General features: G+C 42.8%; 1 protein-coding gene across 1 annotated transcript in view; it reads left to right on the plus strand.

Annotated features, from left to right (window-relative positions):
- Positions 1-5642, plus strand: part of LIN52 (lin-52 DREAM MuvB core complex component) — a 125551-nt gene extending 119909 nt beyond the window's left edge. Inside the window, exon 6 of the mRNA XM_049899066.1 lies at positions 3725-5642. Coding sequence (XP_049755023.1) covers positions 3725-3780 — 56 coding nt within the window. The 3' untranslated portion in view covers positions 3781-5642. The remainder of the gene's footprint in view (positions 1-3724) is intronic.
- Positions 5643-21588: the final 15946 nt, after the last annotated feature.

Below are 21588 nucleotides of genomic sequence, written 5' to 3' on the forward strand. Positions count from 1 at the left end.
GACCGTTAGATCCCTCTTGGCATAGTTATTAGAATGTGGTTGGCAGTGTTTGCTTCCTGTTAAACCTTGTAATCCTAGAAAGTAAATCCCGAATCAGAAAATAGTTAAAAAATTTTACTGACTCTAGATGAAACTCTCTGTAGCAATCTTGTTATCTCTAGGGTTGTTTTCTAAGTAACACATTATGAAAAGAAAAGAACCAGGAAACAGGGAGGAACTAGAATTGCCAAACTGAGGAGCATGTAATCTTTCCCTGGTCTTTATGCTGAATCATACCAAGCTATTTTATCAAGAAGAAGAAGGGATGGAGCTAGGTAGTGGGGCAATAGAAGTAGCTTCCTCTCCTCTGCAAACAAGCAGAAGCCATCTCTAAAGGATTTTCCCCAAAGAGATTTGAAATCCTTGGTGGGAGTTTTTTTAGTAAAATACATTTACATATAAAACCCTACTAGAAGGAGTGTGTGTGTGTGTGAGTGTGAGAGAGTGTGTGTGTGTGTGTGTGTAGAAGAGAAATATAGAATAGTAGCAGAAGGCTGTCTCCCTACTCCTAATGGGATTTTGTAGCAGCATGTGCGAGTTTGTTTCAGAAGTCAAAAATGAACAGATGTTGGTATAAATTACCCCTGTGTCTGATGTCTTGCAAATTAAAAGCATGGTTGGCATCACTAAACAATTTCACTAGGTTTGGGAGGGTGCGGTTAGCGGGTGGTGATTACTGTAGCAGGTTGGTGAGAATCTTCACACTGCAGCAGGAGAGCAAGGATAAGGAAATGAGGAATAAAATGAGGGGTATGTGAATTAATCAGAAATGTTAACGTCTCTGATGACAAGTGAACAGGAGGGCACGTGCTCTGGAGCAGCCCCTAACCGATGGCAATTTCTCTGTGTGCAAAAGGGGCTGGTGCTTAGGATCTGATTTATACAGCACAGCCCTCTTTTAGGGAGCAGCTGTGTCACACATTCGTATATCTCCTATATGGGACTGGCGAGTAGGAAAACTTTCTCCCCTCCCAAATAGAAGATGATGTCTTTTGAATTACTTCTACTTTTACAGTGGTTTCCCACAGCTCTGTGTGCTTGGATTAGGTTGGAGGGGGAGGGATGATTGAGTGGAAGAGGGGTTATTAAAAAGGACTGGTTAAATTCAAGGACAGCTTGCCACTAGAGACTTTGGTGTAGCCATTCATTTTTCCTTATAAACTCTTTTGATCCTTCAAATGGATTTGGTCTCATTTTATTCTTAATCTTAAAATATTGGCCATTCTCTCACTTGAGGAAAACAAAAACAGTAGAGCACTGAGAGCTCTGTGGGGCAGCAGGCAGAAATAATTAGTAAGATCAGTGCAGTGTCCAAGGCCTAGGGTTTTTGGAGCAAGGCCTTGCTTTGCCCGGTAGAGGGTTTGTATTGGCCCATGTGTGGTTTCCAGAGCTTCTCCTTTTAACCATGTTGCAGGTTCACTGAATACCATGTTTGAGAGTCCATAATAATCACTCAACTAGGCAGTAACCCATCCAGTAGAAATAAATGATGAGACTTGCTATGGCTGAAGGTACAAGTAAATTCCTATGGGATCAGGCTGAGAGATTCCAAGGAATGGGATTTTTGAGATCGCTGGCCTCCCTTAGCACAATTCACTCAGCCAATACCAAGTATAAGAAAAGCAGACTACTTATCTATACCTCTGAAGGGCGTTCTGTTAATGATAACCACTATACCAAGCATGTTCATTACTGTTATCCAAGAGAAACATAGGACAGGGAGCATTAATATACTCCCCATTTTACAGATGAAGAAACCAAGGCTCAGAGATCTTACCCAGTCCAAGGTGTCACCCAGATGCTAAATTCTAGAGCTGGAACTTAACCTGAGTTCATATCCCATGTTTTCTGAAAGAAGCTCATGCTGCATCGCATAGGCAAGAAAGTACTTGCTTGGTTTTCCTCTAGGGTTGTTTTTAACCCCCTGATCTCTCATTAATCTGGCATTGTTTCTATCCAGAGAAATAAGCACCGAGGACCACTAAATATTATTTGTCTGTGGAAGGAAAAAAAAAACATTTAGTGTGTTCCTACTTGGTTCCACTTCTTTTGTGTATTATCATTCATCCAGCCAACATTTATTCAACAGATACTAGGCCTAGCATTGTGCTAGATGCGCTGGTGATATAAAGAGTAATAAAACATAATTTCTACCCTCAATTCTTCCAGTTTAGTGGAGAAAGGCAAGTACATAAACAAGTTATTGCATGCAATTTTTATAGGGAACAATGGTGTACGTGCACCAAGGAAGGAATAGTCAATTCGATTTGGGTCAGGGTGGGGTTGTGGGCACATGAGACAAGACCTATCACTTGGACTTCCATTCCTAGGTAATAGAATCAATCCCCTTTCCCTTCATTGGAGCCCAGGAACTTGTTAAAGATGGAGGATGATAGACTGCAATTATAAAAAAAATCTCCCGTGATTACAGTTTGTATTGTTTTCTTTCTTTGTTATACAAATAAACAAGGAACTGTTAAACTTAGGCAGTGAGGTGGGGAGCCCATTCGTTAGCACCATTTGCTCTGTACTTGGGAAAGGCAACAAGAACGCTAGTGCGAAGGTCCTTCTCCTACCTGCAGGTGCCTCCCTAGCCACCTGATTTCTTTGGCCAAGATGAAAACGTGTTCTTGGAAGGCCGGGGGCATAGCCTGCCCTGTGCCTGCTGTGTGATTCCAGAAGACTTCTGGCCTCCAAGGCCAGCTTCACTTTAACCAGGATGGAGACATGTTCTTGGGAGGCTAGGGGGCACAGCCTGCCCTATGCCTGCTGCATGATTCCAGAAGACGTCTGGCCCCCAAGGCGAGCCATCAAGAAACTTTTAGCACTGTTAAATCCATTTAAGAGACCGGAAAAGATGACCTTGTGAGATGAGGATAAAAGGGGTGGCAAGCTACCCAAGCTTTTTGAAGATTTGCTTGACAGAGATAAAACCGAGGCTTCTGGAGTGGCCCTTGTAATTGATAAATGTTTTTTCTTTCATTTTGGAGCCTCATACGTAGGAAAGTAGCTGTATAAACCCTCTTATAACTACAACATCCAAAGATTGATGGTGCTAAAAGTCGGAGAAAGACACATAAACCCTGTCTTGCTATATTAAATATCTAAGGACTGACAATGCCAAGCGAGAGAAGACCAAAGCTCTATAAACCCTACTTTATTATACCATCCACAGATAAACTGCACTGAGGGAATATAAACCCTGTTATATTACAGCAGTGAGGGGCTACCACTGCTGAGAGACGGGGTAAATGATCTCTAATTTTGATTCGAGGTTAAAAATGTCCAGAGACCAACAACTCGGAGAAGACTCTAATCTTGGTTGGATTTTAGCCTCTGAGAGCAAACCCCCTGAGAGAGTGAGAGTGTATTAGGTTACATTCTTGAGGGAGTGATAGGTTTGGGGGAATTCTCTGGTGATTTTTTTAAGGGTTGATGATAAAAGTTTTCCCCAATTGGCCTGTACCTCATAGCAATTGCCAACTTCAGAACAGCTTTGTCAGGTTTCAGTTGGCAGTTGTGATTGTTTCTCCCCCCTTCTAGGAGGTTAGTGGTGATTGAATCTGTTGTGGTAACAATTTTATATGCAATCTAAGTCAATCTGCATTTTTAAATGAAATCGTCCTATGATCCCTTTTTCAGATTTTAGGTTTTCACTGATCTGTCATTTGCTTTGTGATTCCAGCCAGAGAGATGACACGGGGGAAATTCCTCAACATTCTAGAGAAGCCCAAGAAGTAGCAGCCACTTGTGGACAGGATCTCCTGGGAACTGTAACCGTGCTCCCTTCCTGGTGCAGCTCTGACCACGTACACCTCACTGCTTCCTCGGGAGAGGCTGAGGGGTGTACCTCCAGAACCGACACCCTCCCTGCTCCTGGCACTCTGCGCCTCTGAAGACTTTGGGCAGCAAGAGAAGAATCTGCTCTACCCAAGGATCGTTGCAGTTACTCAGTCAGCTTCCAGACTTTGGCATTCTTAGCCTTGGATGTGGCTAACACCAGAGGGTGTGTCATTCTTAAGGGTTAAAGTCCTGCTTCTTCATTTCTAGAAGTGATTCAGGAACCCTAGCATCTTACAGTTGATTTGATTCAGTAATGGAAAGCCAGTTGTGATATGTTGATTGGATGGGTTCTTTTGAGTTGTACTTGATCTGTTAGGAAGTATGTATGATGCAAGGAAACCAGGTACCAACCAGATTCTGGACCAGTCCATGCAGCCTGACTGGTGAACTCTGGTATCTACTAGGTTCCAAGAATCCCCAGTGGGAGAAACCAGAGCCTTCTCAAAACATACAGCTGCTTTTTCAGTTCTACACTTCTCATGGTAGTCCCATCCCCCAGTGTATTCCTCACCTCCCAGCTCCTGCTATCGGTTCTGAATCCAGAGAAGGGGATTAGCTTGTATAGTGAAAGCCTCATGTAAAGTTACGCTGAGTTCTGGACCTCAAGGCCAATATGAAGGTAGCAGAAAGGATTTTTGAATTCTAGATAATCTGTTACAGATTCAAGCCGGAAATCTGGCCTGAAAGACAGAAAAGGGGAACCCATTTGGTTAGAAACTAGAAAGCCTGATAGACCTTAAAGAAATGAGCTGTGGGACGGTGGCAGTGTTTTGTCCCCCTTGTCCCCTCACACAGCACATTTCAGCTACGTCTCCTGTCTGACAGAAATACACACAAATGAGAATTTCCTAACTTAAACACAACTCTTATGAAGCCCTTCACCAGTTATCTGCCGCTGTGTTAAAACCTGAAAATCTGGTCCACGGGAAAGTCAATTACACATGTTCTCCCCATTTCCTCTTATAAGCCAGCCCCTAGCCACTGATGTTTAAGAAGTGCGTGGGGTTTCCGTCACTTTATGAAAAGAACATCCATGTGGCAGTAGTCTGACCGTGTTTGGACACAAGTTTTTGGTCCTGAGCTTTTGGTCTGTGCTAGGGTGTAGCACTTTCCACCACTGAGGCTGTCAAAACTTGTGCCCTGTTTCCCATGCTAGAATTAATATTGAGTTTTTCTCTCATTTGTGCCATTTGAATAGCTGTGCAATTTTACTTACTGAAAAGGAAAAAAATACATAAACATGAGACACAAAGGATGAGGAAGGTGAAATACGTTTAGCCTGGTGCTACATAGAAGTTTAGGTTGTGATGGCTTTGGTTTTAAGTTAAGCTTATTGACATTCCTTTATCTCACTAAATGCGGTTGAAGTGTGTGTGTGTGTGTGTGCGTGTGTGTGTGTGTGTGTGTGTGTGTGTGTGTGGCCATAAAAATAGTGCCATAATGTCAAATTCTTCCTTTGCTCTGTTTTTGAGAGTTGATGACATCAGGCACTTTTAAATGCTTGGGGAAATGTGACGAATATTGGAGTAGCTCCCCCCAAACCAACTCAAGTCTATAACCTGAAGCTACGAGGTTGGTTTTCTGGTCTACTTTGGCCGCTTTCTTTTACTGTCATCTTATTCACCAGCACTTAATGTAAGTAGATGTTTTAGAATTGCGATATTTATTGGATTTATATTTGTTGTCCTTAGAAATGTTAATGATGTATTTTTATATTGATAATATAAATTTATGTACAGTGTATATGTATATGTATTTCAGGATGTTAGAGGATTGTACCTTGCATATGATGGTTTCTGCATCTTCATAATAAATATGTCCCTTTTATGGGAGAATGAGTCAAAATCTGTTCTTGGACTTCCAGTTAAACATGATGGGCTGAACATAAATATTTCCCTGCCACCTATCAAAACCCTAAGTGTGAGTTGCTTTTCAACCCTGCTCAAGAACTGGAGAAAAGAATGTCCTAATCAGTACTGCTCTATGAAAAGGTCCTTATCAAAAAGCTATTATGCCGCCAGAATCCCATTGTCCAGTTGTGGCCCTGGTTGACAGCTACCTGTCCTGACAGTAACAAGAGAATTGCATCAAGACGATATTCTACCCGTTGGCTTCTAGGAAGAAAAAAAAAAGGTGATGGTATTGTCAAAAGATTGAAACTACCACCCATTGGTAGTTTACCTGCTGTAGACCAGAGCATGCCCTTTTAGAGAAAACACTCCCTTTTAAGGAAAGCAAATTGCTTATCATCATTGGCTCATCATTTATTTCTAAGAAAATATCTGAATGGACAGTAGATTTCTGTGATCTATAAAAGCATGACTGACTGACTAAGTAACTAAACAGGGACAATATCATGAGTGTTTGACTCTAGGTCTTTAAAGATTATTTTCTAGCTGTCCCACAAAATTTTTTTCCCTTTACCTTTGCCATTTTGAACGCTATCCCTGTAATGCATCTATTGGCTACAGGCAACACTGTCCTGAGAAAGCATAGCATTTGGTGCTTAGAGGCACATTTTCAAATTCTTATTAAAATCTGTTCTTACCAAAAGTCTCACTGTTTCTTCTTCTTCTTCTTTTTTTTTTTTTGTATGATAATTATATATGTAAAAAAAATTCACTGTTTCAGCATTCTTCACATGTACAGTTTAGTAATGTTAACTTATGTTCATTATGTTGTTCAACCATCACCCTTATCTGTTCCTAAATTTTTCCATCACCCTTAACAGAAACTCAGTGTCCCATAAGCATTGATTCCTCCTGGTAACCACTAATAAACTTAGATCTCTATATAGTTGCCTATTGTAGATATTTCATGTAAATGAGAAATACAGTATTTGTCCTTTTGTAGCCTCACTGCTTCTTGCTCACATAGATCTCTCAGGTTTTGAGCCTCTGCTGATTTGCTTGGCTTTCTTCCAGTTAGAGCACTAAAAGTTCACAGGACATAGTGTTATATCGAAATACCAGCATCAATTTTTCTTTATCTTTCTGTTACCCATTTATCATATTTCTTAAATGGACACTTGCCGACTGCTCTTTATTTTTCGTTCTGCTTATTGTAGCTCCTCCATCTTCTGGACTCACCCAATCAGGGCAGTGAAAACGGAATTGGTGGGAGTCATTCCTTTACTCCTGTGGCTTCAGAAGGGTGTTTGGACTTCCATGGGTGTTTTGTAATGAAGCCAAGAAATTTCATCTCTAGTGGGATTCTGTGATCCCTGCTGTTCCCTCCAGGATTCAGGGTCACGCAGAGCAGGAAGTGAGGAAATGGGCATATGGACCAAGGTGCACTGTCTCAGGGGTCAGATAATACAGTTTCTTACCAGCTCTCAACTTCTGTACAAACCCCATCACCAAGCATTTGGTTATATTCTCTAATTTCTGTTTTCTTCATCCTTTGAGAGCTACACAAATCCCTACATGACCACTGCGTGGGTTTCATTGCTCCAGGGTGCCTGGCAAACCCCCTGACCCCCAGAAGGTAGGCAAACAACAGTCTCCAAGCTCAGAAGTTATGACTGGCCTGTAACTGGCTTATTCCTATCTATTTAGGCTTTTGGGACTTTGGGGATGTGCCCTTGACTGTGCCTCAAGAGGCCACTGGCCTTCCCACCCTTTGCATGGCACTTTTTCTTCTGGAGTAGGGAGCAGTTGGGGGCTTTAGGTGGCACCAAGTGCAACCATGAGGCTCCTGGTTGGCGAGAGTGCTAGTGGAGACTCTTAATTAGCACAGGAACACTCCAGTGCTCCATTAGCCAGGCCAGGCATTCGGAACCTTCCCCTCCTGTGGGCCCTTCCTCCTAATGAGAGCTGGAAGAGGGGCCCTCACAAAACACTGCCTCCGAATAATATTCCGCTTTGTCCCTGCCAGTAACCAGGGCTGACAGGATCACTCTGTCCATTTCTCTTCTAATTAGCACAATTCCAGCATGGCCTGAGCCAGCAAATTGAGAAAAGCGATCAAAAGCGATCGGACAACCGTAGCGAATCACAAACACAAAGAGGGCCATTCCCCATAATTAGGTGAGACAATTCCTCAGTCTTTTCTCGGCTGGAGTTTGCTGCTAAGACTCTTGCTGTTTGGATCCCAGCAACACAAGTTACATGTCTCCCTGGGACGCTAATAAGCCCCAAATTGCCTTCCGCTTCACACAACTCTAACCAGAGGACAGATGAGGGGGGAACACGGTGAGGCGACAGGGTCTCCAAACAAGCAGCTGCTGCAGTGCTTCCCCAACTCCAAGAAGCAGGCACAGACTGTGGGTGAGAGGGAAGAGGCAGTGGCTTGACAGGAGAACTCAGTGCAGCCTGGTCCCCGTCATTTGAGCTGGAGTCTGAAGCACTTCAAATTCCTGACCCCCAGGGAAGCCCATTCCTCACTATTTGCCTTGCCCTGTTCATTTGCTGCCTTCTGCCTCTTGTTCCCTTTTGACCTTTTCTTGACTTCTCCCACTGGTGGTATCATTCCTGGAAATACCTGGAAGTCCTTTAGCTTTATACAACTACAGTTAAAATCTCAAGGATCACTGACACAGCCCACAGGTGAATTCTGCCCTTGAAGAGCTTATGACCTGGAAGGGGCACCCCTTGCCCCACTCACTCTGGGCCTCACTTCCAGCATCCATCACTTTCATGGCTCTGACTTCCCCAACTCCTGCCAGCTCTCCCATTCTCTCTTGGAAGAGTCCTGTTTTTTAAAACAAAAGTAGTCCATCAACTGCCAGGGCAAGAGCCATGACTGGTTGTACCTCATGTGGTTTAGAGGTTGGCCCCTTAATAAACAGAAACAGCTCCCCCAGGATTGCAGCCCATTATAGGGATTACTTAGGGTGATACAGCCATGAACTTGGTCATAGCCAGGAACGAAGGAATGCAGGGAGAGTGGCAGTGGGAATCTCAATTAAAATCAAGCTCTCAGCTGAGTTGGACTCACTTATTTTCATCTTACCCTGCCTCCTGCTTTCAATCTTATTCTATAACTGATGCTTATGAAGGTGGCCTCTGACACCAGAAAACACTGAATTATCTAGAATCCAAAGAGCCAGAAAACTCAAGTAATCAGGGTTGCTTGGTTGTTTTTCCAACTTCCCTGAGACTCAGATAACTGTAAGATTTGACATTTTAAATAACTTCTGGGACATGTCCAACAAAGGCTTGATCAAATTTGTCCCGTCTCCTACAGTTTCTTTGATTATAAACAGAGCTTAGGACTGTGCCTGGCACATAAAAAAAATTAGTGCTTAATAAGACTTTGTTGAAAGAAAGAATGAACTGTGGCATGAATACAGTGCTCATAGCCTGTCCAAGATATAGTAAGAGCTTGGATTTGGAGGGGCAGGAATGAGCCTGTGCAAGTCACTTCTCTCTGAATGGCAGTTTCCTCAGGACTTTTCTACTTCACAGAAGAACAGCCTAGCATTGTGGTTAAGGGCCTAGATGCTGGAGCGAGGTTTCTTGTTGTTAGGTGCCATCAAGTCAGTTCAGCCTCATAGCGACCCTACGTATGACAGAACGAAACACTGCCCAGTCCTGTGCCATCCTCACAGTTGTTATACTTGAGCACATTGTTGTGGCCACTGTGTCAGTTCTTTCATTGAGGGTCTTGCTCTTTTTTGCTGACCCTCTACTTTACCAAGCATGATGTCCTTCTCCAGGGACTGATCCCTCCTAATAATATATCCGAAGTATGTGAGATGAAGTCTTGCCATCTTTGCTTCTAAGGAGCATTCTGGCTGTCCTTCTAAGACAGACTTGTTCATTCCTCTGGCAGTCCATGGTATATTCAATATCCTTCATCAACACCATAACTCAAAGATGTCAATTCTTCTTTGGCCTTCTTTATTCATTGTCCAGCTTTCGCACGCACATGAGGTGATTGAAAACATCATGGCTTGGGTCAGGCGCATCTTAGTCCTTAAAGTGACATCTTTGCTTTTCAACACTTTAAAAGAGGTCTTTTGCAGCAGATTTGCCTAATGCAATGTGTCTTTTGATTTCTTAACTGCTGCTTCCATGGGTGTTGATTGTGGATCTAAGTAAAACGAAGTCCTTAACAACTTCAATATTTTCTCCGTTTATTATGATGTTGCTTATTGGCTCAGTTGTGAGGATTTTCCTTTTCTTTATGTTAAGCTGTAATCCATACTGAAGGCTGTAGTCTTTGATCTTCATCAATAAGTGCTTCAAGTACTCTTCACTTTTAGCAAGCAAGGTTGTGTCATCTGCATATTGCAGGTTGTTTAATCAGTCTTCCTCCTATTTTAATGCTTCATTCTTCGGAGTCAGACTGCCTGCATCCAAATCCTGTCTCTGCCACTTACCAGGTTTGGACAAGTTGCTTAACCTCTGTGTGCCTTAGTTTCCCTGTCTATGAAGTGGGTCCAGTCATAACTCCGAACTCCTAGGGCAGTTGTAGAGATTAAATGAGAACTTGTGTTTACAACAGTACATGGCCCATATTACCCATTATAGAAGTGATTGACAGGCGTAGCTATAAATTAGATTTAATACAGTATTTAATTTTTTATTATACTCACATTTATAAAAATTGGTAATCCCTGCAGGGAAAATATGGTAACTTTTAGATACCTTGGAGCCCCTGGGTGGTGCAAACAGTTAACATGCTGGGCCACTGATCAAAGGTTGAGATTTGAGTCCAACTAGAGTTGCCTCGGAAGAAAGGCCTGATGATCTACTTCTGAAAAATCAACCACTGAAAAACACTGTGGAGCACAGCTCTGCTTTGACACACAGGGTTACCACGAGTTGAAATGGACTCCACTACAACTGGTTAGTTAACTTGAATAATCAGTTAAGCAGAGTGCCTATTTCTCTAACTGTCAAGAGAGCTGACATCTTACTGACTCCTTCTCCTGTCCCCTGCCTTGGTAGGGTATCACATCCTTCAGCTGTGAGGCAACCCTTGCCACATGGACACTCAGTAAATACTGTTGTTGACTCTACAGATAATGGCATTGAAGATCATTTGTTGTTGATAAGCAAGAGAGGGAAAGGTATTCTTTGTGACACTGGTAGGTTTTCTTAGCTGATACTGGGCTTGGCCTAAGCCTCAAATCACTGCTAGTCTTCACTAGTGTTTCTGGTCTTCATATTTTCTGAGCATCCACAGCGTTCCAGTCACGGTGCACGGGAGCGTACTTCCCCATTTCTGTCCATTCCTCCATTCTTCCTCTGGATGCTGTTCTGTGGTGTGAAGAGGTTTGTCGGGTTCTTGCTCCCTTTCCAGGGTTGAACAGGGTCCACTCAGGTCTCATTCCGCCAGCAGCCTCCTTTCAGCTTTGCTCTCTCTGGGAGCCCACGGAGAGCAGTCTGGCCTGACTCTGCAGCCCAAGCCCTTGGGGTCAAGGGGGGCTGAAGGTCACATCCCAGGGCCTGCCTGGTTGTGGTCAAACCCCAGGAGCCAAGCTGGCCTGAGCCAGCAGCTCCACACAAAGGAGCAGCTGAGAAGAGTCAAATTGAAAAAGCAGTGACTTGAAGCTGAGGAAACGAGGAGTGGCTGTGTTCACTGGCGGAGTCCTAGGCAGGGCCACAAGGGAAGCGTGCGGTCAGAGCCAGAAGTGGTCTTTGAGGAAGGGGGTGGCTTATGGAAAATCAGGCTCCTAAGAGCTTCTTCACCTTGGCCTCTCGTGCCCCACCATATATCACTGTTACCTGCTGAGCCCCGGCCCTTGCTTCCCTCACAGGCCTGTTTACCCCAAACCGTATGGCCCAAAAGTGCTTTAAGTAAATTATGGCACATCTACACAGTGGGCTATTATGCACTCATTTGATGTGTTTGCAGAGTGGTTATGATATCATGGAAGAGATGATTTTGTCATAAGGATAATTGAAACTAGAAAGATGTAAAAGTATAAATACAGCAAGGTCTCCAATGTGAGTGGGGGAATTGGAAGGAAATAGAGTAAGGTGGAACAGTGCTTGCTCCATTGTTGGAGGATTATGGGTAATTTTCATTTTCCCTTACATTGCCCAAACTTTCTACAGAAGCGTGTATCACTTTCACAGGGCTTAAGAAGCTCGGCCCATCAGCCCAGCCTGTTAATATGCACACATATGCGCCCACACACACATATAGAGTTCATTGATAAAGTCTGTTTATGGCAATGAAATTTTTTCTTGTGTACACAAATGTCTATCAATTGGTAAACCAGTAAGTATTTAATGGACACCTACCAAGTGTCCAGCCCTGCCTGAGGCTTTCTACTCAATCACATGTAAGCTCTTCAAGGATAAAAATAACTTGTTCCCTGACCATGCCTAATCCTACCCTCCCTCCTCATTCACAAAGCCTTTGCCCTGGAACAGAGTGATGCATTCAGTAGGTGCTCAGTCAGTGTTACAAAACAACTGTCTTTTCCCTCAGCCCATCCCTGCACTCCCCCATGCGTCTGTCAGTTTGTCGTACTGTGGGGGCTTGTGTGTTGCTATGATATTGGAAGCTATGCTACCAGTATTTAAATATCAGCAGGGTCACCATGGTGGATTGGTTCAGCTGAGCTTCTGGACGAAGATAGACTAGGAAGAAGAACCCAGTGGTCTACTTCTGAAAATAATTAGCCAGGGAAAACCTTATGAATAGCAGCAGAACATTGATATAGTGCCGAAAGATGGGCCCCTCAGGTTGGAAGGCAGTGAAAAGAAGACTGGGGAAGAGCTGCCTCCTCAAAGTTGAGCCACCCTTAATGACATGGATGGAGTCAAGCTTTTGGGACCTTTATTTGCTGATGGCACAACTCAAAATGAGAAGAAACAGCTGCAAACACCCATTAATAATTGGAACCTGGAATCTACAAAGTATGAATCTAGGAAAATTGGAAATCATCAAAAATGAAATGGAATGCATATCCTAGGCATTATTGAGCTGAAATGGACTGGTATTAGTCATTCTGAATCAGACAATCATATGGTCTACTCTGCTGGGAATGACAACTTGAAGAGGAATGGCATTGCATTCATCATCAAAAAGAACATTTCAGGATCTTTCCTGAGGTACAATGCTGTCAGTGATAGGATAATATCCATATGCCTACAAGGAAGACCAGTTAATACAATTATTACTCAAATTTACACACCAACTGCTAAGGCCAAAGATGAAGAAATCGAAGACTTGCCAACTTCTGCAGTCTGAAATTGATCAAACATGCAATCAGGATGCACAGATAATTACTGGGGATTGGAATGCAAAAGTTGGAAACAAAGAAGAAGGATCGGTAGTTGAAAAATATGGCCTTGGTGGTAGAAACGATGCCTGAGATTGCATGATTGAATTTTCTAAAACCAACGACTTCTTCATTGCAAATACCTATTTTCACCAACATAAACGGCAACTTTACACATGGACCTCACCAGATGGAATACACAGGAATCAAATCGACTACATCTGTGGAAAAGCTCAACATCATCAGTCAGAACAAGGCCAGGGGCCAACTGCAGATCAGACCATCAATTATTGACATGAAAATTCAAGTTGAAACTGAAGAAAATTAGAATATGTCAATGAGAGCCAAAGTACGACCTTGAATATATCCCACCTGAATTTAGAGAGCATCTCAAAAATAGCTTTGATGCATTAAACAGTAATAACTGAAGACCAAACGAGTTGTGGCATGACATCAAGGACATCATACATGAAGAAAGCAAGAGGTCATTAAAAAGACAGGAGAGAAAAAAAAGACCTAACTAGATGTCAGAAGAGACTCTGAAAGTTGCTCTTGAACATCGAGTAGCTAAAGCAAAAGGAAGAAATGATGAAGTAAAAAAGCTGAACAGAAGATTTCAAAGGACAACTCGAGAAGACCAAGTAAAGTATTATGATGACATGTGCAAAGACCTGGAGATAGAAAACCAAAAGGGAAGAACATGCTCAAAATTTCTCAAGCTGAAAGAGCTGGAGAAGAAAATCAAACCTGGAGTTGCAATACTGAAGGATTCTACAGGGAAAATATTAAATGACACAGGAAGCATCAAAAGAATGTGGAATTCCAATGGCATTTTTTAATGAGATGGAGAAACAAATCACCTACTTCATATGGAAAGGGAAGAGGCCCGGGATAAGTAAAGCATTACTGAAGAAGAAGGACAAAGTGGGAGACCTCACACTACCCGATTTTAGAACCTGTTATACTACCATGGTAATTAAAACAGCCTGGTACTGGTACAACAACAGATACATAGAACAATGGAACAGAATTGAGAATCCAGACATAAATTCATCCCCTTATGAGCAGATGATATTTGACAAAGGCCCAAAGTCCATTAATTGGGGAAAAGACAGTCTCTTTAGCAAATGGTGCTGGCATAACTGGATATCCATCTGCCAAAAAATGAAATAAGATCCATACCTCACACCATGCACAAAAACTAACTCAAAATGGACCAAAGACCTAAATATAAAATCTAAAATGATAAAGACCATGGAAGAAAAAATAGGGACAACGCTAGGGGAGCCCAACGTGGCATAAACAGCATATAAAACATTACTAACAATGCACAAACACCAGAAAAGAAACTGGGAGGTCCTAAAAATGAAACACTTAGACTCATCCAAAGACTTCACAAAAAGAGTAAAAAACAACCTATTGACTGGGAAAAAAATTTTGCCTATGACAAGTCTGATCAGCATCTAATCTCTAAAATCTACAAGATACTGCAAAACCTCAACAACAAAAAGACAAAAAACCCAGTTAAAAAATGGGCAAAAGATATGAACAGACACTTCACCAAAGAAGACATACAGGCAGCTAGCAGATACATGAGGAAATGCTTACGATCATTAGCCATTAGAGAAATGCAAATCAAACCTACAATGAGATACTGTCTCACCCTAACAAGGCTAGCATTAATCCAAAAAACACAAAATAATAAATGTTAGAGAGGTTGTGGAAAGACTAGAACACTTATACACTGCTGGCGGGAATGTAAAATGGTATAACTACTTTGGAAATCGATTTGGTGCTTCCTTAAAAAGCTAGAAATAGGACTTCCATACGATCCAGCAATCCCACTCTTTGGACTATACTCTAGAGAAATAAGAGCCCTCACACAAACAGATATATGCACACCCATGTTCATTGCAGCACTGTAATTTACAATAGCAAAAAGATGGAAACAACCTAGGTGCCCATCAACAGATGAATGGATAAACAAATTACGGTACAGTCACACAATGGAATACTATGCAAAGATAAAGAACAATGATGAATCCATGAAATATAACATGGAGGAATCTGGAAGGCATTATGCTGAGTGAAATTAGTTGCAAAAGGACAAACATTGTGTGAGACCACTATTATAAGAACTCAAGAAAAGGTTTAAACATAGAAGAAAACATTCTTTGATGGTTATGAGGGTTGGGAAGGAGGCTGAGGGGTATGCACTTACTAGATAGTAGACAAGAATTATTTTAGGTGAAGGAAGGACAACACACAATACAGGGGAAGTCAGCATAACTGGACTAAACCAAAAGCTAAGAAGTTTCCTGAATAAAACCAAACACTTCAAGGGACAGAGTAGCAGCGGCGAGGGTCTGGGGACCATGGTTTCAGGGGACATCTAGGTCAAATGGCAAAACAAAGTTTATTATGAAAACGTTCTGCATCCCACTTTGGTAGGTGGCATCCAGGGTCTTAAAAGCTAGCAAGCAGCCATCTAAGATGCATCAGTTGGTCCCAAACCACCTGGAGCAAAGGAGAATGAAGAACACTAAAGACACGATGAAAATATGAGCCCAAGAGACAGAAAGGGCCACAAAAACCAGGGACTCCATCAGCCTGAGACTGGAAGAACTAGATGGTGCCTGGCTACCACCAATGACTGACCTGACAGGGAACACAACAGAGAATCCCTGATAGAGCAGGAGAAAAGTGGGGTGCAGAACTCAAATTATAGTAAAAAAAAAAAAAAACATTTAATGGTCTGACTGAGCCTGGAGAGACCCCAGAGGACATGGCCCCCAGACTCTGTTAGCCCAAAACCAAAACCATTCCCAAAGCCAACTCTTCAAACAAAGACTGGACTGTAAGACATAAAACAATACTGGTGAAGAGTGTGCTTCTTAGCTCAAGTAGACACATGAGACTAAGTGGGTAGCTCCTGTCCGGAGGTGAGATGAGAAGGGGACATGAGCTGGTTGAATGGACACGGGAAGTACAAGGTGGAAAGGAGGAGTATGCTGTCACATTGTAGGGAGAGCAACTAGGGTCGCATAACAGTGTGTGTATAAGTTTTTGTATGAGAAACTGACTTGAATTATAAACTTTCACTTAAAGCACAGTAAAAAAAAAAAAAAAAAAAGAAGAAGAAGATGGAAGGAATACACAGTCACTACACCAGAAAGAATTGGTTGACGTTCAGCCATTTCAGGAGGTAACATATGATCAGGAACCAATGGTACTGAAGGAAGAAGTCCAAGCTGCACTGAAGACATTGGTGAAAAACAAGATTCTGGGAACTGATGGAATACCAATTGAGATGTTCCAACAAACGGATGCAGCACGGGAAGTGTTCACTCATCTATGCCAAGAAACCTGGAAGACAGCTACCTGGCCAACCGACTGGAAGAGATCCATATTTATGTCTATTTCCAAGAAGGGCTATCCAACCGAAAGCGGAAATTATCAAACAATATCATTAATATCACACGCAAGCAAACTTTTGCTAAAGATCATTCAAAAGTGGCTGCAGCAGTATATCGACAGGAAACTGTCAGAAATTCAAGCCAGATTTAGGAGGGATTTGGAGCCAGGAATATCACTGCCGATGTCAGGTGGATCCTGGCTGAAAGCAGAGAATACCAGAAAGATGTTTACCTGTGTGTTTTTTTTGTTTGTTTCTTTTTTTTTTTTTTCCTATGCTAAGGCATTCAACTATGTGAATCATAAGAAATTATGGATAACTTTGCAGAGAACGGGAATTCCAGAACACTTAATTGTGCTCATGAGGAACCTGTACATGGATCAAGAGGCAGTTGTTCAAACAGAACAAGGGGATCCTGCGTGGTTTAAAATCAGGAAGGGTGTGCGTCAGGGTTGTATCCTTTAACCATACTTATTCAATCTGTATGCTGAGCAAATAATCCGAAAAGCTGGACTACATGAAGAAGAACGGAGCATCAGGATTGCAGGAAGACTCATTAACAACCTGTGATATGCAGATGACACAACCTTGCTTGCTGAAAGTGAAGAGGACTTGAACCACTTACTGGTGAAGATCAAAGACTACAGCCTCAACATAAAGAAAACAAATCCTCACAACTGGACCAATAAGCAACATCATGATAAACGGAGAAAAGGTTGAAGTTGTCAAGGATTTCATTTTACTTGGGTCCACAATCAACACCCATGGAAGCAGCAGTCAAGAAAACAAAAGACACATTGCACTGGGCAAATCTGCTGCAAAAGACCTCTTTAAAATGTTAAAAGGCAAAGATGTCACCTTGAGCACAAAGATGTGCCTGAACCAAGCCGTGGTGTTTTCAGTCACTTCATATGCATGAGAAAACTGAACGATGAATAAGGAAGACAAAGAAGAATTGATGCCTTTGAATTGTGGTGTTGGCGAAGAATATTGAATATACCGTGTGCTGCCAAAAGAATGAACAAATCTGTCTTGGAGGAAGTACAACCAGAATGCTCCTTAGAAGCAAGGATGGAGAGACTGCATCTCACACACTTTGGACACGTTATCAGGAGGGATCAGTCCCTGGAGAAGGATATCATGCTTGGTAAAGTACAGGGTCAGCGGAAAAGAGGAAAACCCTCAATGAGACGGATTGACACAGTGGCTGCAACAATGGGCTCAAACATAGCAACAATTGTGAGGGTGGCGCAAGACCAGGCAGTGTTTGGTTCTGTTGTGCACAGGGTTGCTATGAGTGGGAACCAACTGGACAGCACCTAACAAGAACAAGAACAGATCCCTGCACAGAGGAAATTACATTTCACTTAATTTTGCTGTAGAATCTTAAGGTTGAATCTCCCCAGCTCTTGGGCATGTGAAACATCGCTCCAGGTATTGTGTTTGTGAGTCTCCTTCACTGCTTTCTTCCTGATCACCCTCCCCTTCCCAATTTGGAGAGGAGAAAAAAGATGAGTTAGCAGTCAGGAGTAGGGATGGGCCAGGGCAGAGTGTAGGGTTACAGTTATACTTTCCTCTCCGACAGCCAGGCGGAGGCTCTGTATCATCAGGAAAGGGAATGAAGCACCTCTCAGCCAAGTTGGGATGTGAAGAAAGAGGCACGTAGAAGGTGGTTCTCACCTTTATTGGAAGACGAATGTGTATATAACATCATATATAAGAAGCATAATCATGGAATTGATGAAGTAGAGAGATGAAAGCATCAAGACCAGATAACTAGAAAATGGCAGAGAAGAACAGACATTGTCCCTAAGAATTGCCTCCAGACCAGCCCCAAGCAGCAGAATATACAACCCTAGCCATCTTACTAAGCCCCGGAGGGTCCAAAGGAGACTGCTCCTTACTTTCCTTCAGTAGAAATAGATGTCATGATAAGAAAATACTCTGCTGCCACGCCCACTCCCACCTCCACTTTACCAGCATGTGCACTTGCCCATCATGTTTTCCAAAGAGGTACTAGCGTCTGCCCAGCTCGGGAGAGCAAAACAAAGAAGGGAGGTGTCAGCCATGTGTAGTGGTCCTGAATCCTGCCTGACTCTGGGGCTTTCAGCTAGATAAACTGAGGTAGCCAGATCTGACCAGCCCTCCAAAGAGGAGAGGAGCGCCCCAGAACAGACAGCTGAGGCCACCGTGACAACGCGAAGATTGCGGGACCAGTGACACTTCACAACATCACCAAAGATTGATGCAAATTGGTTTGGTTCTGACCCTGTCACACCAGGAAGGATAATGATTCCAGCAGCGCCGGGCGTGGGAGGGGGCAGGTGGTGGGGGCCGTGAGGACCGGTGTCTCACTTCGCATCTTCATTAATGATCTGAAAGACGGGTAAACAGCATGCTAATGAAACCGGAGAATGATTGGTGTTACAAACCCCGGAGAGGACAGAGAAATAGCACAGCGAGACCCAGAGAGCTTAGAAATATGGGCAGGAGATTGTCAAATGAGATTCGTCCTAGGAAGATGAAAGCCAATGTGTCAGGAAGGAGTGATGACAGTGCCTCTGGGTGGGGGCCTGCAAACCTGGAAAGCAGAGATGGGTGGCAGCAGGGTTAGGAGGGTGTGTGAGGGGATGGGGTTTGGGGTGTGTTCCAGGGAGACAGTGTTATACCCTCGTGCATTCCTGGCCAGAACTGACTGCATGAGAAGGCTGGAGCAGAGCTGTGGGGCTATCCACGGCGCACTGGCCCATTGGCCGGTGCCGCTCTGGGCCCTTCTGCAAGGCTGGGCTTCTGACTTCACAGCCACAGCCATTAGGGCTAAAAATGGCATTTGTCCTGAGTTATGAAATGAAATAAGCCAAAACAATTTTTTTAATTGTGCCTTAAATTGTTGTTATTGTTGTTAGGTGCCGTCTACTCAATTTCGACTCTTAGTGACCCCATGTGACAGAGTAGAACTGAACGGAGGTTCAAGTACATCCAGAGGCACCTCCAGAGAAAGGCCCAGTGATCCACTTCCCAAAGATCACAGCCCCTGAAAGCCTACAGAGCACAGTTCTACTCTGACACACACGTGCCGCTGCTATGAGTCAGAATCCCCTCGACGGTATGTGTGGTATATTAACCTCTAATTTGTTCCCTAGGCTGTACTCTTAACTCCCCAGGTAAATTATAAACTTCTTGAAGTCAGAGATTGTCCTAAGCTTCTTTTCCATGCATGGGTGTGAATAAATCCTTGTTTGATACGCTAGAAGCTCCTTTCAATTTTGTTTTTACCCAACTCAGATGTACTTTCAATGAAATCGCTTTCTTCAAAATGAAATAAAATCAAGTAAAAATCCTGATATTACAGGAATTTTTTTGGAGATGAGCATCCCCTATGACAAAAGAGGAAGAAGGAATAGGAAGAGGAAATGGAATGTGTGGCTAATTGCCTCCGTGAACAACTACCTCCCTTGCCATGAGACCAGAAGAACTGGATGGTGCCCAGCTACCATTTACTGAACATTTTGATTAAAGATTCTCTAGAAAAATCCTGATTAAAAGGGGGAAAATGCAGAACAGAATTTAAAATTCTCATGGAATCCAGATTTTCTGGAGCCATGGAGGCTGGTTGAACCCCTGAAACTATTGCCCTAACATAATCTTTAAACCTTAAACCAAAAATATCCCTGAAGTCATCTGAAAACCAAACAATAGTTTAACTGGTAGAGAATGTCTGCCTTGAGCATTATGGTCTTTCAAGATGTATCTACATGGGATCAAATTGACAACAGGAAAGATTAGATAGGAGCCTTAGGGGGCAGTGAGTTTATGTTAATGGGGGAGGAACAACTCAGAAAAGGAGGGTGAGAATGGTTGCACAACTCAAAGAATGTAATCAATGTCACTGAATTGTACATGCAGAAAGTCTCCAACTGGTGTATGTATGCTTTGCTATGTATATTCTCCACAACAACAAAAAATAAATAATTTTTTTTAATCCCCCATGAAATTGTACTAACAACACATGCACTGTCTGATGAAACCTGAGGCCAAAGGAAGGGAGCCCAGCCTGGTGATTAACAGCATGGCTTTTGAGTCGGATCTGGGTTTGAATTATGGTGAATAACCATCCCAGTTTGCTTGGGACTAAGGTGTTTCCTGGAATGTGGACAGCCTTCCTAATGGGATGGTTGGTCACTCTAGTTTGAATTCAGGTTCTGCCACCTAATAGCTTAATGGTTTCCTCTTCAGTTAAAGGGAGGAATGCCCACTTCGCCACGTTTTTAGAAGGATCAATGAAATACTGTTTGATAGTGTTTACCAATATGTTTGACACATAATAAGTGCTCAGTAAATGTTGACATCAACTGTAAGATTCCATATAAGTAAAATTCAAAAGCAAGCGCAAACTAATCTAGGATGATAGAAGTCAGAATAGTGGTTACCCTTGTCGGGGGACTAACTGGGAGGGACATGATGGGGCCTTCTGGGGGACTGGAAACATTCTAGCGAGGAAGTACTGAGCTTTATAGTCTTTTTGAAGCAAACATGATATTTAGTTTACTGAAAGCATTTTTCTTAACACTGCTAGTTATGTAAATAAAGGCATAAAGGGTGAGGAGAAATCAAAAGAAATCTCTTTTCCATGAGGTTAATTACAATAAACAAAAAGCCACTGAGACTTTTAGTTGTTCTTGCCCCTTCCTCTTACATACTCCACCCTACAAAACAAAGGCTTCCATTTTCCTATGCTTACCTGTCCTCCCAGCCTCTATCCATGTAGATACACTTCTGATGTCATTGTCATCGTGCCCTTGAACCATTTTATGGTTCTTTACTCGGCTCTGTACTGCCTCTGTCTTTTCTGATATGAGCTACTCTCCCCTCCAGAGCCAGTGAGGGATGCATAGTTCCCCAAGGGGACTTTCAAAGCTGGCCCCCTACCCCGACCTCAAAGCCTCCCTGCAGAGGCAGAGTCACCAAGTCTTTGTGACCTTCAAAAATACGATTCCACTCCTAGGTATATACCAACAGAATTACTCTTCTGTACAGTATAAACTCTTCTGTGTCTCACTTAACTCTCTCCTCATTATGTTTGTGAGGTTCATCCATGTGATTGTGT

Source organism: Elephas maximus, chromosome 10 (assembly GCF_024166365.1).
Source record: "Elephas maximus indicus isolate mEleMax1 chromosome 10, mEleMax1 primary haplotype, whole genome shotgun sequence".
In the NCBI taxonomy this organism is placed as follows: domain Eukaryota; kingdom Metazoa; phylum Chordata; class Mammalia; order Proboscidea; family Elephantidae; genus Elephas; species Elephas maximus.